Source organism: Uranotaenia lowii, chromosome 1, assembly GCF_029784155.1.
Source record: "Uranotaenia lowii strain MFRU-FL chromosome 1, ASM2978415v1, whole genome shotgun sequence".
NCBI classification, from domain to species: domain Eukaryota; kingdom Metazoa; phylum Arthropoda; class Insecta; order Diptera; family Culicidae; genus Uranotaenia; species Uranotaenia lowii.
In genome coordinates this window covers 203,053,361-203,072,011 of record NC_073691.1, presented here as the reverse complement: position 1 = coordinate 203,072,011, position 18,651 = coordinate 203,053,361, and the positions used below count along the sequence as shown (strand labels likewise).

General features: G+C 43.0%; 3 protein-coding genes across 4 annotated transcripts; 2 read left to right on the top strand and 1 right to left on the bottom strand.

Moving 5' to 3' along the window:
- Window positions 1–1,164: 1,164 nt before the first annotated feature.
- On the top strand, window positions 1,165–6,477 carry LOC129739693 (BTB/POZ domain-containing protein KCTD3). 2 transcript variants are annotated; one of them, XM_055731189.1, is made up of 7 exons: window positions 1,165–1,484; window positions 1,850–2,175; window positions 2,238–3,206; window positions 3,265–3,384; window positions 3,910–3,927; window positions 5,202–5,470; window positions 5,531–6,477. In XM_055731189.1, the coding sequence occupies exons 1-7, from the start codon at window positions 1,429–1,431 to the stop codon at window positions 6,104–6,106; spliced, it is 2,334 nt and encodes a 777-aa protein (XP_055587164.1). In that variant the 5' UTR covers window positions 1,165–1,428; the 3' UTR covers window positions 6,107–6,477. The 2 variants fall into 2 exon arrangements, with proteins under 2 accessions (XP_055587164.1, XP_055587165.1); XM_055731190.1 differs by lacking the exon at window positions 3,910–3,927.
- Window positions 6,478–6,636: 159 nt separating this feature from the next.
- LOC129739692 (WD repeat-containing protein 36) lies at window positions 6,637–9,813 on the bottom strand. Its single transcript, XM_055731188.1, has 3 exons — window positions 9,330–9,813; window positions 8,007–9,262; window positions 6,637–7,867 (listed from the first exon to the last, which is right to left on the bottom strand). The coding sequence occupies exons 1-3, from the start codon at window positions 9,614–9,616 to the stop codon at window positions 6,675–6,677; spliced, it is 2,736 nt and encodes a 911-aa protein (XP_055587163.1). The 5' UTR covers window positions 9,617–9,813; the 3' UTR covers window positions 6,637–6,674.
- A 2,899-nt stretch (window positions 9,814–12,712) lies between these two features.
- On the top strand, window positions 12,713–16,930 carry LOC129744270 (uncharacterized). Its single transcript, XM_055736711.1, has 2 exons — window positions 12,713–13,597; window positions 13,670–16,930. The coding sequence occupies exons 1-2, from the start codon at window positions 12,860–12,862 to the stop codon at window positions 16,928–16,930; spliced, it is 3,999 nt and encodes a 1,332-aa protein (XP_055592686.1). The 5' UTR covers window positions 12,713–12,859.
- Window positions 16,931–18,651: the final 1,721 nt, after the last annotated feature.

Genomic DNA, 18,651 nt, shown 5'->3' with positions numbered 1-18,651 from the left:
ACGATTTGAGGTGACAGTTGTCGGTACCTTTTAGGTGGTGACGAGTAAGAAAAGAAATGAAAAATAAATTATGCTGCTGCAGCCTTGTTGACTTCGATACCAGTGCTCGGCATTCCTTAATCCCTATGATCTATTGGCGACTGAGCTGTGGGCTTATGATTTCCGGCATGTCACGGTGGTAACCTCGGGGAAAGCACCTAGATCGGCAGCACTAACTGAAAACAAAACAAAAAACCGCTTATATCTTGTAAAATGACACAAATCGGAAGCTGTTCTGGCCAAGCAGTACAAAAGAAAAATCACCTTACTTACTTGAATCCGTCTGTTGGACACCGGTTGGTTGCAGCAGCAGCTGTCGATTGTTATTTTTTTCCCTTCGAGTTTCCGGTTTCAGCTTTCTCCACTTAGGACGCACAAAAATGCCCGTTTTTTTTTTCTTAAGTTGCTTGCTGTTACCTTATGACTCGTTGGTGGCCTTTTACGAACCGGAATTCTCGCTACCAGCTTCAAAAATCAGTTTGGAAAATTCGAAGCGCGAACGAAAACAAATCAATTAAGAACAAATTCTACCATTTTGACAGATGTGTTCATTCAGTCACTCACCTCTGTCACTTTACCCACATCGACTCCGGGAATAAGGTGACAAAACTCACGGTGACTCCGAGGTGAGGTGACAATCGTCACGTCACGCGCGGCGCAGAATAAGGGCCATTGTAATACCGTATTTGATTGTTCCACTCGCTCAGTATTACACTCAACCCCACAAAAACGAATACAAATCGCCGTCAGTGTATTGCTACCTCACTATCCACTCCCTACATGCGCATTCGCAACACTGACAGAATCTTCAGTATTCCACCGTCCACTATATATATAAACGAACTCGAAGACAGCAAAAAGTGGGTTTCGGGATGAATAAGCCACTGTAGCTTAAATTCCCTTGAGAAAAAAAAAAAAAACAGCAAAAAGTGCACAACTGATAGTGACCTGGTGCAAAAATAAACATTAACAAAAAAGTTATAAGATTGGGCATTATGGATTGCCAGTTGAATTGATATTTCACATTTGCTCCCAAACGAATGAACTTTTGTTCATTTTGATACGTCAATCGATTGCCAGCGGATTCATCTTCGGGTCGTTTTCGTTTATTCGTCGAGAAAAATTTCTTCAAGTCGAGTTGGTGTATTTAGTTGATTTTAAATTTTGCACAGTAAAAGCAGTGAAAAAGTCTGAAAATATCGGTCCCAACAATGATTCTTTGCTGATAAAGATAGGTTTTAGCGGAATCGAAAGCAGTTTTGCCTGTGCCTAGCGGAATCTGGTCGTAGACAGCTTAAAGTTGTGGAAGGCCTGCTCCCAACTAGAATTCGAAAGCTGCATCCCATCAAGTGCCAGCAAATAGCTGAACAATCTGCAGTGAAAATAAAGATGGCCTTTTCTAGCCACATCAGCGATATCGTCAATCTCAATGTCGGCGGTACCAGGTAAATTCATACCGTAAAAATTACTTTACTAGATAAAAATCAAATAGTGATTACCCAATTTGGCGATATTTGAGCCAAATCCTTCGAGTTCCTGTATCAAAAAATGAGGTCATTTCTTATGTACCTACATGTTTCGCGCATCGATCGATATTTTGTTGTACGCATCTACTCCTCTTATCTTTCAAAGCATTTATGAATGAACTAGATGTCTCCCGATACATAAGATAAGGACAATAGTTTTACGTTTTACTTTGTTTTGTTTATCGTGATTCCGAGAAACGTAAACACCACAAAGTTTGAGTGTAAAATTTCGATTGGTTTCAAATAGATCTTATCTGAACGTTTACTAATCTGTAACATCCCAGATTCTCCACCTCCCGACAAACGCTGACCTGGGTACCGGACACGTTTTTCACCTCGCTGCTAAACTCCGAACGCAATGGACGTATTTCGAGTCTCCGCGACGAAACAGATGCAATTTTTATCGATCGTGATCCGAAACTGTTTTCCATCATTCTGAACTATTTGCGCACCAAGGAGATTGACATCCGATCCTGCGATATTCGGGTGTTGCGACACGAGGCGGAATTCTACAACATATCACCATTGATAAAGCGGTTGATGCTTTGCGAGGAAATGGATCAATCGAGCTGCGGGGATGTGTTGTTCTATGGATATCTACCGGCTCCAAGTGAGTATCTGCGCATTCCGTCCGAAGAATTTTTGAAAACAATTTTTTCTTTACTTCCTAAGATATACCCATCCACGAAGCAGTTCTTACGACATCATCCAACAGCTCTGTTAGCGGTGTAACAGCTTCTAATCCTTCTTCTGGTAACACAGCTCAAAACAAAACACAACCAGAGACGGCGACCCCCGTTAATCAGTACGCCCAACCTGGTACATCAGCGGCAGGACCATCGGCAAGTTCTACATCAGGAATATGTCATACTTCATCGAATCCTCGACCAGGCTCAATGGTTCGCGTACCGGAGTATTATCAAAGCTCCGGTTCTTCCGGCAGCAGTGGACGGGGTCATTCGCGTAACTCATCTTGGGACTTACGGGTGTCTTACAATGGTAACGGACGCAATTCCCAATGGGCACCAGGACATTCCCGAACTGCTTCGCTAGATATGATGCGACATCATTCACGGAACTCGTCTGTTGATCTGAATAAATACATTCGAAACGATGTCGGGTTGATTTTCGGACAAACTCAAGCGTCCGGATGGTCCGATCCTTTGCAAGTGCAAATCATTAAGGCCCATCACAACTGGATCGCCGTTGCCTATGCACATTTTGTGACATGTTACCGCTTGAAAGACTACTGTGGCTGGCAGCAGATCTTTGTTTCGCCCTACGTTGAACACACGATCGAGAGGATAGCAATCAATGCTAAGATGAGCCTGGCTAGTTCCGTGGGAGAGCAATCGCACAGCAAAATGGTAGCAATCTCGTACGGCAGCCAAGTTCGGCTTTGGGGAATCTCAGAGGATGGAAGCAAAAGTGATGTAGGCATTTTCAACCTTCACGTTCGGGTGGAGTATTTATTTTTTATCGGTAATCAACTGGTTGCTCTTTCGTCGTCCGGCAAGATTGGCGTCTGGCACGCAATGACCCAGCATTGGCAGATACAAGATTTAGTGCCGATTCTCTCATTCGATACAGCCGGATCGTTTTTGCTGCTGGGTTGCAATAATGGATCAATTTACTATATAGGTAAATAGTGGTTCGTTTTTTATAATTTAATCAATTAATTAAACATTATATTTTTTAGATATGCAAAAATTCCCCTTGAGAATGAAAGATAATGATTTATTAGTGACTGAACTGTACAAAGATCCTTCCAATGATTCAATCACCGCTATTTCGGTTTATTTGACACCGAAAACTACAAGTAAGTTGAACTTTTCTCGTTGAGTTCTTAATCCTTTTTCTTTAAGTTATTTTTGAAATAATTCTTCCACTTTTGGAAACATTGAAAAGGATATCTAATATTTCAACGAATTGTTTGTAAAGCATATTTGATTTTTTCAATAGTTGTCTTAAAGTTTGTTGAAATATTATTACCCCCTTTAACACAGTAGAATCTCATTCGCACCACTGTCCCTCCTTCACTTAATGACACCGCACATCCAAAACTGGGGCAAAGGGGTTATAAAAAGGCACATATAAACACCACTACTTGCATTCTACACTTTGAAACCACTACGATACCGGGACATAGTGAAACATTACACGCGCACTCGAAAATGTCCAAAAAATTTCATCATTTCACTCATCAGAGAGCCGGTTCCGTTTTATTCATCAAAGAGAAACTTCTGCGAAACAGAACAAAAAAATCTTAACTTTCATTCCTTCGGGTTCTTTTTTTCTTCTATTTTCGTGGTTCTCTTGCTATTATTTGACCATATCGTGTTAGCACCAGGATCAAAGGAAGGTAATCGTCACATGTTTACTTTATACTATTTTCTTCACAATCAACCGCTCTGTACACTAAATTCAACGCCATGAAAGGGATAAAGTTAGATTTCTACCGATTGTTTTACTTATTTATTTTAAGCAATAACTGTACGTCTAACTGATCTGTCTTTTTCAGTAAATCTTTGGAAACATAAAATTCTTTTTCAATTCTGAAATATTGTATGGAATTTGGTTCAGGTAGACGCTTTGTACCTATTTGATGCTAAACCAATGCCAATTCAAAAACAAAGTCTGAAATGTGAAACTCTGCTGAGTTTTCTTCGTGACAAAGCGTTGTAAGCTCAAAACGTGTATATCATTCGTTCGATTGTCTCATCCAAAGGTTTATTCGGGATGGATAAGTCAATGCTGCTTAGAGAACCTGAAGAAATGTATGCGCTGCCTAAAGGCGTTAAATATTGACGGCTTTGTATGAAATATCTTCCGTAAAATACCTTGCGTAACGATGAAAGAGATAACATATTGTATTTTATTTGGGTAAGGCGACAAACATCAGCCGAATTAAGCATCTGAAGCATTATGGTAGACGGAAAACTAGATAATACTAGATTTGGAAAAATATTTCATTTGGAAAGTTTAACTTCTCCTTTCGAAGCTTGTGCACAGGTTGTTTAACAAGCGTCAACTTTTTCGCATAAAAGTATTCAAGAAGTTTGGTTGTGAAAGATTAGGTAGTTTGTGCACAAAGACCAATTGCAAGTCTGCTTTCAACATAACGCAGTTTGAACTCGCCTCTAAACACACGCTCTGTTTCTGGATTTTTGTTTGTTTTGTCCCATGTTTCGCTTTTATCGAAGTATTATATTTTACGTGCGGTACTGTTTAGGATGTTTTTGTTCTGCTTCTCTTTTTTTTGAATACTTTATACATATTAGAAATATTACTCTGTCAAAAAGTACCCGAACAAACGCAGGAAACGCAGTAGAACAAAAAAAAAACAACACATCAGTTTGATCTGCGGAAGCAAATTTAAATTAACACATTCTCGAACCATTAAAAGTAATTCAAGTAGTGGTGCTGGCATGTGTATCGTGAGGTTTTGTTTTTCGAATATTCCCGTAGCCCGGCAGAGAAGTTTCAAGTCTTACTATTCGTGGACTTCGAGGCTTCTCTCCTGTTCCGTTCCATATTTTGTTGTGTTATTTGTGACAATTCGTTTTGCACCCTTCAATGCACACTTTTTTCAACCAGTCAGTTACACCGCAAAGCTAACGATATTGCTCTTTACAGGTCTCTCTGGCAATTGGATTGAAATAGCTTACGGCACCAAATGCGGATCGGTGCGAATCATAGTGCAGCATCCGGAAACAGTCGGTCATGGACCGCAGCTATTCCAAACATTTACGGTACATCAAAGCCCGGTCACAAAGGTGACACTGTCGGAGAAATTTCTGATCTCGGTATGCAGTGAGTACAATCACGTGCGAACGTGGCAAGTAACCCGATTCCGTGGTATGATTTCCACCCAACCAGGTTCAACTCCGGAAGCTTCATTCAAGGTAACCTTCGAGTTTAAACTTTAAGCAATCAAGTCAAATACTTTTGTTCACCACAAACAGATTGTATCACTGGAAGCGGTCGATTCTACGTACAGCTACTCAGCTGGCAATGACTTTGGGCCATTCGGTGAGCAGGACGACGAACAAATGTTCGTACAAAAAGTGGTTCCGGATACCGATCAGCTGTACGTTCGACTGGCCTCGAACGGGGAGAGAGTGTGTCTCATAAGGTCAATCGATGGAACCACCATCACTTCATTCTGCGTACATGAATGCGAAGGTTCCGCTCGAATGGGTTCTCGACCGCGACGATTTGTCTTTTCCGGTCACTCCGGTGGAGCAATCCAGATGTGGGATCTTACCACAGCCTTGGAAATATTTAAAAAGAAAGACCAGCAGAAGAAAATTGTTGGTGGTCCGACGGCGGATGAATTAATCCGATTGCTGGACCAATGCGATCTGAGTAATAGCCACTGTTCGACACCGTGTATGTCCCCATGTCCGTCGGCCCTTTCTTCCAGTGGAGCCACCGTAGCTAGACTGAAACCATTCAATGTGGCGTTTTTGAATCAATCTGCCGCAGCAGCTGCCGGACCTAGTGGTGCTGCTGGGGTAAATCCGGAACAACCGAACTGATTGACGTCCAGACGACGAAAAGGTATTTGAAATTGGTTGTGCTGCCAGTTGCAACATTTACGAAATTGAGGTGTATTGAAATTCAACGTTTGAGGAGCGCCGTGGAAGGCGAAGGTATATGGAAATAGTTGTAAACAAATCTGTAAATGTGATTTTATCCCTTAAATGATGAACTAACATTTTTATCTCTCGTTTCACTTTGAGCAATGCCAATTCTCTAGGAGTTAGTCGTTTTAATTTTGCACTCAATATGCATTCGAAATAAAAAAAAACTATTTATCATTATGCTATCGCGTTATCTATTCAAGTTGAATCCTATTCGAGCAAGTAAAGAGAAACCTATATTTTTAATAAAATATTTAAAACAAAAATGGTTTTAAATTCGTTTCTTCGAACTGTTGAAAATCGGTATACCTTAATGTGAAAACGATATGTTATAGAATTGTGATAAGAATGCATCTTATACAGAAAGAGAGAGACAGAAAACGACTGACCAAGGTGAAGTTCTTTCAACAGTTAAGTAAGCCGTATCAAGTTCCAACAGTGTTTTATGTAAATTTCTCAAACATTAGGCGTTAAAATTTCTTAAGCTACTTACCACGCCCATTCCGTAGAGCAGTCGATCCTCGAGCAGTTTCCATCCCTTGGCCTGCGCAACTTCCAGCTCATCCAGCAGTTCCCGCAAGTTCTCGTTATCTACCACGGTGCGTCCGTGACTTTTCAGGAACACACTCAACCAACTCTGAGCCAGCTCGAAAGCATGTTTGGATTCCAGCATCACGATCACCATTCGCAGAAATCCGGTCATTATTGAAATGCTACCGTTTCCACCATCTAGCGGGCTAAGGTTTCGAATCTCATAATCGATCATCGAAGGGCCCAATTTGGTAAGATGTTCGATCGGCTTGGCAAAGCTCTCGTCGCCAACAGCTAACGATTCCTTCAGCAGTTTACCAAAGCTGGTCAGATGTTCGATCTGTGTCGGTTGGAATATCTTCGAAGATTCGTCCGTCTTTTGGTTAGAGTCTGCGTTTAGGTCAAACTGGAAATCCAATCCCGAAACAGTAGGTAGGAAAAAGGGGGCCGATTTTGGTTTCTGCGGTGCTTGTCGTGGTCGATTGCGTTTCTTGATGATATCTAAATTCAAAAGGTTTTGCCAACGGGAAGCAGCTAAATTGGACATAGTTATCAATTCCTGAGATAGCTGCGGAGGACTTTCGTAGCTCATATTGATCTCATCCATGGCTTCCTCCAGATTATCAACATCCATCACTGTGTCGTCCAGTAAGACCGCCGTGTTTTCATCGTTGATCGTAGCTGGTAGATCCATCAAAGGAGCTTCCGAGTCCGGTTTGATGGCTTTCATAGAAACGTGAGTGAACAGCGTCTTGTTTGCCCACAGGTAAATGCCACGGCTGTCAACATAGCTGGTGGCCAAGAAGTCTCCAGTCGGTGACATGGCCAAAGAAGTACAAATCTGAGGCATCCGGAAATGATCAACTAGATATGCAGACGGAATATCCCAAATTTTGATGGTACAATCACGACTTGCTGTCAGCAACCATCGGCTGTCTGGAGAGAAGCACGCATCCGTTATGGGTCCCCGATGCCCCAGAAAACGCCGTACCACAGCACGGCTGTCTGCATCTACTACGAAAACGGAAAAATCTTCCAGTGCTATAGCTATCATGGCACTTTCCCGGTGAGTGCAAAACATCGCTATTGGTTCCTCCAATTGCTGGGTATATATTGGTTTGTTACCTATAAGTGGAAAAAATAATAAATAAAATTTATACTCTGCCTTCATTGAGGAATTTTATTGAAGGAATGTTTTCTGACAATTCATAGGATAAATTCATAATAAAATAAATATTGAAAACTTATTGAAATTTCCACCCACCTGTTGGCTTGAAATGCCACCATTTGAGTTTTCCCTCAGCACCACCGGAAACCACAAATTGGTTTAGGTTGTCAATCGAAATTCCCCTCACGGCCATCGCATCATGCGCTGCCGGATGACCATAGCTGGCTCGATGGATTCCACTTTGGATGTTGAAACGTTCTAGATGGCCACTGCTGTACCCGATGGTAACAAAATTGCCGCAATGACTGAGATTGAGCGCAGTTACCGAAACGCCGAAATCGGTTCGATTTTTGTTCTGAAATCTTTCAGGGACAAGCTTCAGCTCACCCATGCGGCACTTGTCGAATGACCAGGTCGTTACCTGCACCAGCCCCGAGTGAGCAGCTGCAATGCTGTCCCATTCCTTGTCCCGGGTCAGCTCCGATGTGAAAAAACTGATAGGAGGCATTCGAAACGGGTCTTCGCCATCTTTGCTACGATGTTTCTTGGAGGCCTTCCTATTGTAGCTCGCTTTGCCAAGACTTTTATTCAAAGTTTCAGAAATGGTGCTGAAAATGCGCAAAGATGAATCTTCTCCAGATGAAAGGATGTTTTGTCCCGAAGAACCGTGATAGCGGATACACGTGGGAGGAGCTCCATGGCCTTCGCGAATTCTAAGCAAACGAGCTCCTCCGTCCGGAAGGTCAAAGATCCATAGTTTCATAGAATTATCCGGAGAAGTTGTCAGCAGAAGAGGTTCATTGGCGAAGCATTTCAAAGTCGTTATCGATTCATCATGAGCCAGAAGAGTTGAAAGGATAACCTGGTCCTCTAGGTTCCAGAATGTGACTTGACCGTTCGTACTCGACGAGGCCATAATCGGATGACCATCTGTACGAAAGGTGATACCGGTAACTGGTCCCCAATCTTGGCTTAGTTGCATTATAACTTCCTCAAATTTTAAATTCAACAAAATAATCTTTCCATCTTGCAAACCAATGGCAGCAACGTCTATCGCTGGAGCCTGCTCCAAAATCGCTACTTTACTTCCCAGATTCTTAAAGGTGTGAATCAAGGTTGCATTCTTTATATTCCACAGTTGTAAATCACCCTGAGCGCTTCCAAGTAAGATTTTGTTTTTATAGGATGCTGGATGCATTAGCGCAGATATCTCAAATGATTCATTTTTGAACGGTATCTCGAGGTAAACCTCTTCCGTTCCAACGAACCAAATCTTTAGCAAACTGCTTTCGTCTATAGAAATCAAATGCTTTCCGAAAGGCAGCAATAAGTGGACGGATCTTTCGTGTCCCCTGAAAAAAAAAATAGAATATTTACATGATATTCAAATAAATTATGTATATCATAGAAGCCTTTTACCGATAGACTTTTCGCAGCTCCGTACTGGACCGCCAGCCATAAATTACATTCCCACAGGCAACGTAGGTTAGGAAACCATCGGCCGCCAAACAACTGATTGGTTCCGGGTGCAGCCCACCGACCCGAATCAACCGAAAGCTATTTGCTCCGTACACGTGAAATGACTTGCCCACGCAGGTTGTTATAACGTTTTCGTTTCGCTTTTCCACATAACGCACATAAGCCGGGACGTGGTTGCTCACAAATCCGAGGGCCCGGTTCGGCTGAAATATCACACTACCGCGCATTACGATCACTCAAACCGCTTGGTTTTCTACCGCACTGACTCGAGAATTTCACAAGATTTTGTCAACTTCGCGGGGGTTAAATTTTTGATGCGTACAGCTTGTAGTTTTCAACTATTTTCAAGATTTAAGACCGATTTTTAGATAAAACAGCCGCACATTTTTTGGTAAAACAGAAAATAAACACGCGCGTGCACGTGTTGTTGTTGTTTCATCTAAACACTGAAAAAAGTATTGCGCTAGTTTCGAAGTTTAAAGTTGAAAGTTTTTTTAGTTCAAATGTTAGTAGAACTGGCAACCTTGGTACGGAGATCGGACAAACGTCAACGCGTTGGCGCCGAAAAAGAATTGTCATTGTTAGAAAATTGATCGAAACTGCGACACGTTTTTTCCTGACCTGGCAGTTAGTTAGTTTTTAGTGAATAGTTTTTTTGAGAAAACCGTATGTATTGATTACTCGTTGTTCCGATCATTCTTTAATGTATTTTGTTATAGTAGGTGGAATCTATTTTGCTAGTTGCGCGTGATTTGAGTGCTCGCGGGTTTGTGAGTCGGAAGAGGTTAGGTGATAGAAATTCCTTACTGCGCAATTTGCCACTAAAATATTGTATTTCCTTTGATAGTTTGAGTGACCGTTCGATTGTTCCGGTTAGGTGTACCGGGTTGAGCTCAATTAGAGCGGTAGGAAAGAAAAAGCGTAAGTACGCAAGAATACTTGTTTTGTACCCGATGATAAATATGATTTTCGTCCATTAGCTTCAAATAGCCGGTGATATCCGACGGTTTAGGGTTGCCAGAGCTAGAGCTTAGGGTAAACGGCGAAACTTATTTCTCGCGTGAGCTTTCATTACGTCGAATGAAACAAAATTTGAAAAACTGAGATATTCACTAAAAAAGCTTCATTATAACATTGGGTGGTATGAAAAAAACTTAGTAATTGCTTTTGCTAAACTGAATCGAGCAGTCGAGCAGTCGCTTAAAGCAATTGCTTCGGTTGTTATGAATAAAGTTTTTTTGACAGCTGTTTTCTCAGTCAGGAGCTTTTACTTTTAGAACAAGCTAGTTTGGTATGAATAAAGCTCAAATCTGAAGCAATTGCTCGACAAATCTCATAGCAATTGCTTTATTTTCTAAGCATGCTCGGTAGCAGACTTTTCCAATGAAAAATTCTTCAATAACGTCATGAACTTATCAAATTAGCAATATTTCACTTCAAAACAATTCAAAAAGGTATTTCCAACATGGATAAAGAAAAGTCGAAGTGATAACCCAACTTTTTTCATATTCCTGTCGTTATAAAATCCGTATAACATCACTCGTCTAAGATGACAATAAACAAATCAATTAGTAAATATTTCAAATTAAAAAAAATCCGGCTAAAGTGGAAGAAGTCCCAATTGGCTCAAAGTAAGAAATAAATTGTAATAATTTAAAACATTATACAGATCTCTCATTTTTATATAATTTTTTATAATCCTAAGATTAAAAAAAAATCTAAATAAAAATGCGCGCCTATTGCCTATTTTTTTATACATCAGATTATCCCGATCCGAATACATGTGGGAGAGCTTATGATAAATATTAAAGTTAGGCCATTTTTTGTTTGACAATATTCGAATATGTATTCATTTTTCTTTAAACATCAACATACGAGCACGCATTAACAAAAAATTTCGGTCGTTCTTACACCCACCACCCGCTTCGTCGACTTCAAGGCTGCTTTAGCCGTACTTTTCAATTTTCTGATCGTCTTCTTTCATTTTACTTTAGAAAACTTCAGATTCTGCTGGTTGGATAGCTCTATTATTCGAAGCAAAAGCTATGTTCTAAGACTTTAGTACACATCCGCTAAGCAAATGTTTATTCATACCAAACTAAGCAAATGCTTTGGACTTTTGCTTTGATTGATTTCGAGCTAAGTAAAAGCTACCAAAGCAATTGCTAAACCTTATTCATACCACTAATTATCTACCTATGTGATTGATAAAACAATCAATTTAAACCCTTTTAATATATAAAATTTAAGACTTTCAAAATGACGAATGAAACAAAACCTTGATTGCCAAGTTCAATGTTGCTTACGTCCCTTCTTCCAAACGGCGAATGTGCAGAGGAAGAAAAACCTAGCACTTTCGCTATGGATTCCATGAGCAAACAAGTGTACACACGTAGAGGTTATCAGAATATCAACCTAGCAATGAATATTATTTCAGATTCTTCTTTTCAAGCGTTCTTAAATCGATACTCAAGCAGGCTTTCGAACGCTGTAAAATAATGCAGCAAGGAAAAGAAACCGAACAGCAGCAGTAGCAGCAAACCTAACAACTAACTGCATCAGGCTGAGCGGCAGCAGCCTGCTGCTGTTAGTCACCCAATCACCCGATTCACACTTTTAACACGCATTCACTTATAAATTTACCGCTGCACTCGACAACTCAATAAGTTAACATTCACTATGCCGAGAAAATTGAAAATTTACCGGTAATTGCCTCAGAAACATTTGGGCGTAAGTGCAAGTTGAACGAATCAAAGGACGAATGAGACAAATTTCCCCTCCAGCTGGTCGGCAACAGAAAACTGATCAGCAGCAGCGAGCTGGTTTGACCGATCGGCGATGGCGCACCCGATTCACACATTTCATTATGCATTTACTCACCAATTTACCGCTACACTAGATATTTCACTTATTAAACAGCTATTACGCCGAGAAAATAGAAAATTTTCCATAGTATTTGCATCAGAAACATTTGGGCGTAAGTGCAAGTTGAACGAATCAAAGGACGAAAGAAAAGAGACGAATGAAACAAATTTCCCCTCCAAACGACGAATGTGTTCAGACGTATGAACGATTTATGTTTTAATATGTCGTATGTTCCTATATGATTAAAAAATAGCTCTAAAAATTGCAAAAAAATAAATTCATAATGTGGAATATCTGACACAATTAGTTTCCATGAATATTGCATATTTTTTGAAGGGTTATCGGCGAAGGAATGAAAATAGGATTTGAAAAACACTCTTCAAATTTCAGAACCGATTTTCTCGGTTCGGTGTTTCTGTTTCATTCGACGTAATGAAAGCTCACGCGAGATTTGTAAGTTCATAAAAGATTGTTTACATTATCACCATTTAATAATAAATGTATTTACAGTCGAGTTCGTTCGCATACAACGTACTACGGAACAGTTTTTATTTCCCACAAATCTCGAAAATAAAGCTGCAACGAGCAACCTAAACCTGGAACCGATGATGGAAGGCCCTACCGGAGAGCTGTTCAACTGCGTGACATGTCGCCGCCCGGATTCAGCGCAGAGCATGGTCGCTTGTGACGAGTGTTCGCAATGGCAACATTATGGATGCGCCGGTGTTACGGCTACCATAGCCGATCGAAGCTGGCTCTGCTGCAGATGCGTAGCTAGTCACAACGCAGTTAATTCGACTCAAACCGGCAACATAAACTCGCCCGAAGCACACACAACGTTTGCTTCAGCTCGCGCCGCTGAACGTCATGATAATACCACCGGTCCAATAAGAGGGAGACAGGACGATCCAAATTTCGGAAGACTTCAATCCTCGTCTAATTCGAATGCCGGATCAGTCGTCTCAGTCAATGCTATTGCTCATCTTCGTTTAAGGCACCTGAAAGAGCAAAAGGATTTGGAGGATCAAAAAGCGGAACGGGATCGCGAGTTTCTCGCTAGAAAGCAGCAGCTAGAAGCAGAAATAGCTCTGGAAGAGCTCAATGAAGGATGTGATCGTAGCGTAGGAGGAAAAAGTCATCGAAGTATCGCCGGTTGGGTGGAACAACAATGCGGATTCGTGCATACTTCTACCCCAGTCCAGCAGAAACCCGAGACAGTGGCTCCAAGTGCGAACCCACATCCCGCCATCCAACAGCGAGAGGAGCGGCAAAGAATGCAAGCAGTTATTCAATCAGGTCAACAGATTCAACCAAGCACTGCGCCAAAACAAGCAGAGATTCCAGTAAGAAATCCTCCCCCAGCTATAGCACCGGGCCCAAGGAGCAATTATCTTGATTCGAATCCACGTTTTCAGCCAGTGGCTCAGAATCCAGTTCCACCTGTACCAGTGAATCCGCTAACATTGGCACCGCCGAGCTCGTCGCAGTTCCCTGGATTTCCAGTGATGAATAACCCCTACGGGGCGATGTATTTTCCGAATATTCCTGACATGCCGTCATCTGGTGCTGATTATCAGTTTGCGCACCCTCAGGGAGGAGTCTTTATCAACAACCCAGTCAGGCATCCGAACTTTGGTTTGAATGTACAGCCGTGTGCTTGGCAAGCATCCGAGCAGCACCCGCCTACAGTTCCACCAACAGTGTCAGCAGATTTGGGTAAAGGATTTCCTCATGCTACAGGTCGCATGATTACGCCACAGCAACTGGCGGCGCGTCAAGTTGTCTCTAGAGACCTCCCCAAGTTTTCCGGGGACCCACTCGAGTGGCCCATGTTCTTGAGTGCATTTGAATCGACAACGGCCATGTGTGGCATACAACCCGACGAGAACCTCGCTAGGCTACAGAAGAGTCTTATTGGTAGCGCTCGCGAAAAGGTTCAGAATATTCTAACGCTGCCGGATGCAATCCCGGAAATTATCGACATCCTACGAGCCGAGTGTGGAAGGCCAGACCAAATTGTATACTGTCTGCTATCCAAGATCCGGAAAACCGCTCAGCCATCTGTGACGAAATTGGAGACGCTTGTGACGTTCGGCAGAGAGGTACGCAACATGGTGACGTACATGCAGTCAGCGAAACTGAACACCCATTTGGACAATCCACTATTGCTGGCAGAGCTTGTTGCTAAGCTTCCACCCGACTTGCAGCTACAATGGGGTATGAAGTTAGCAGCTCTTCCGGAACCATCGCTTGGCGATTTCTGTGCGTTTGTGTCGGCTTATCGAACAGCGGCATGCAAGGTGAAATTGACGTCGGATGTTGGTCTGAATGAAAAAGCCACAAAAGGTGTTGTGAGAAAGGAGAAGCCAGTTTATTTGAACGCACATTCCGCCTCCGTGTCCTCAGCGCCTGGACCACCGGCTTCGAAAGTTACTCCGGTGCTAAAGCCGTGCCTGATGTGCAAAAGTACAACGCACAGAGTCCGAACTTGTAAGCAGTTCGAAACGTTGCCGCTCGAAGAGAAGCTGAGGTTCATCAGTGAAACGGATATGTGTAAGCGTTGTCTGGCGCCGCATGGAAGGTGGCCTTGCCGAAACAAGCAGCCTTGCGGGATCAATGGATGCCCTGAGCCCCACCATAAACTGCTACATCCAGGAAGTTGTTCGACTCTCAAGAGTCAAGGATCGGAATCTTCGGTATCGGTAACTGCCCATCATCAACACCAGCAAGGCACCACTTTCTTCAAAATACTTCCCGTGACTCTTCACGCGAACGGGAAGTCGGTGTCCACATTTGCTTTTCTGGATGACGGATCCGACCTGACGCTGGTCGAAGACGAACTTATCGACGAACTGGGCTTGGTGGGCGAAAGAATTCCGCTTTGCTTGCAGTGGACTAGTAACGTCACGAGAAGTGAAAGTAACTCTCGTAAGGTCGAGATAGGTATCTCGGGTGCTTCGAACAATCGCATCCATCAGCTGGCGAACGTAAGAACCGTTGAGAGCTTGGAATTACCGAAGCAGAGCCTGGATTATGAGAGTCTCTCGAACCAATTCCCCCATCTGAGTGGACTTCCCATCAGCAGCTACCGGACGGCCGTGCCACGAGTTCTTATCGGTGTCGATAATGCCCAGCTCAACTTAGCTTTGAAGAAGAGGGAAAGATCCGGAGGAGAACCTGTTGCTGCTAAATTTCGCCTCGGATGGGCAATATTCGGTGGAAGACGAGCACCTGAGACGATAGGTAGTGCTTTTGTTCACGTCTGCGAGTGCTCCAATAGCCGCGAGCTCCATGAAATGGTCCAGCAGTATTTTGAATTCGAAAACCTGGCGATATCCGGATTGAATCCGCCCGAATCCGATGAAGATCGACGGGCCAGAAGATTGCTCGAAGAGACGACAGTTCGTACACCATCCGGAAAGTTCCAAACTGGATTGCTTTGGAAAAGCGATGAGCCGGTTTTTCCGAACAACTTTAGCATGGCAGTACGTCGACACGGTTGTTTTGAAAGGCGCTTGCTGAAAGATCCCGAACTGAAAACTAATATTGACAAACAAATCAACGATTATCTACAGAAGGGGTACGTTCACAAAGCGACGTCAGACGAGCTCCGCAACAGTGACGACAGAAAGATTTGGTACCTGCCAATCAGCGCAGTGCGACATCCGCGCAAGCCAACGAAGGTGCGTGTAGTCTGGGATGCTGCGGCTACGTATGGAGGAACCCCTCTGAACTCCCAGCTTTTGAAAGGGCCGGATTTGGTGAAGCCGCTTCTATCTGTCCTCTGCCGATTCCGACAGAAACAGTATGCCATCGCTGGGGACATAAGGCAAATGTTCCACCAGTTGATTATTCGTCCGGAAGATAGGAACGCACAACGATTTTTGTATCGGGAAAATCCAGAAGCTGCGCTCGACGTGTACATAATGGACGTCGCAACGTTCGGGGCAACATGCTCCCCGTGTTCAGCACAGTTTGCTAAGAATAAAAACGCCCAGGAACATAAACATCGCTATCCGGAAGCTGCTGAAGCAATCGTTGACAACACATACGTTGACGATTTCCTTGCGAGCTTTGATACAATTGAAGAGGCAACGAAACTGGCTTTGGAAGTGAGTTTGGTCAACCGATCGGCTGGTTTTGAGATACCTAGTTGGCAGTCGAATTCCGAACACCTCCTGAAACGGGTTGGGGTGACTACTGGAGATGAGATGAAGAGCTTTGCCATCGAGAAGACGACAAAAACCGAAAGAGTCCTCGGCATGATGTGGGTACCGAGTGAAGATGTGTTTGTATTTTCGGCGGATTTCCGAACAGATCTACTCCCGTTGCTGTCTGGGGAAACGCGACCAACAAAGCGGCAAGTGTTGCAGGTAGTCATGAGCCTTTTTGACCCGCTCGGAATCGTGGCCTGCTACACCATACATGGGAAAATTCTCATCCAGTCCATCTGGCGTTCGGGAATTCTGTGGGATGATCCTATCTGCGACGACGACTTTGATAAGTGGCAGCGCTGGATCAAACTGGCACCGAAGTTGGAAAATGTAAGAGTGCCACGTTGTTATTTCCCCAACTACACTACCGGCAGCTACAATTCACTTCAGCTGCATGTGTTCGTGGACGCCAGTGAGCTGGCCTACTGTGCTGCGGCCTACCCAAGTAACCATAAGCACTAAAGCTTTGCATTTTTATAGCTTTACACCAGCATTCAAGGGCTAAATTACACTATATCAGCACATCAAGTGCAATTTTGCATTACAACAGCCCTTCGAGTGCTATGCTGCATCATTTTAGAATTATACCACTCTTTTAAAATGCAACTACCATTTTATCAGCTTTGCACAATGCTTTTGAAATGCAACATAGCTCTAAATCAAAATAACAAATGCTATATTTTCTAAGCATTAAATTGGCATCACACAAGCTTGCTTTAAGGCTTTTTAGCACTATGTAAGTACTACAGTGGCATTAGGCCAAAGCACATTAGCATTGATTGATGCTGAATCAATGCAAATTCAGGGCACCAGTTGCTAGAAATTTGATTCAAATAGGGCTTATTTTTCAAAGATTTAACGTGGACCTGATAGGATCACAGGCAGAGTCAATGTCAAATGTCAGAACCATATATGTCATGAGTTCGATTCCAGGTCATTTTCAGCTGAAAAATAAAAAAAAATATCATGTAGAAAATTCAACCCGAGAGATCCCCTTAATATGCATAAGCGAATATGAAAATAGTAACAAATTCTGTATCATGGCAGAAAAATGAACCAACCAAAAATCCAAAAAATATTTTTTTTCCGCATGGTGGAACCTCATTTGAACGCCATTTGCATTTTCCCAGCATTTTGCCCGCCAACGCTGTATAGCATCAACCAATGCTAATACAGTGCTTTTATAGGGTTATACCAGTTTCTGCACTAAAGCAGCAGTTAATTTCGCCAAACCTGCCTCACAGAGCTAAAATGGTGCACAGAATCAAGCTCTATAGCTGACGTTAGAGCAGAATTGGTGCTAGATTTTAGTGCTTATGGTTACTTGGGTATTTTAGAATCGTTGACGGAGATACTCCCCGCTGCGCTCTGGTGGCAGCTAAGGCCAAAGTTACACCTTTAAGACCACAATCCATACCTCGAAACGAGCTGGGCGCTGCAGTGATTGGTTCTCGGTTGCTGAAGTCTGTAGAAGAAAGTCACTCACTGCAAATTACCGAAAAGTTCCTGTGGACCGATTCTTCGACTGTTATGGCCTGGCTCCGTGCGGATCCGCGAAAATATCGCCAATTTGTCGGTTTTAGAATAGCAGAAATTTTGACGAATACTTCGGTGGAAGACTGGCAGTGGGTTCCTTCCCGTGACAACATAGCCGACCAAGGAACCAAATGGGGTAATGGTCCCAACTTCGATCCAGATGGTTTGTGGTACAAAGGACCCGAATTCTTGTACCAACCAACAGAGGAATGGCCGAAACAAAAACCCTGCTTGGAGTCACCCAAAGACGAATTACGGTCGGTAAACGTTCATCGTCAGTCTGACGATGATTTTGTAGTCAACATGGAAAGTTTCTCGCGGTGGGATGGGCTACTCAACCGAGTTGCTTATATGTATCATTTCGTGCACCGCTTCAAGCGCTTCAAACGGGAACCGGTGGAATCTAGTGAATCCTGTGGTGATCTGAATCGTGATGATTATGTGTCGGCGGAAGCAGCCATTTGGCGGGCTGTGCAGCGACAGGTGTTCGCGGAAGAAATTCAAGCGCTTAGAAGCAGTTCTGAGCTTTCATCGAAGCAGTGGAAGCGTATCGGCAAGGGAAGTGTCCTAGCGAAGCTATCACCGGTGATCGATGAGTCCGGTGTTCTCCGGATGGCGAGCAGAATCGACCCTCAAGCGGCTTATTA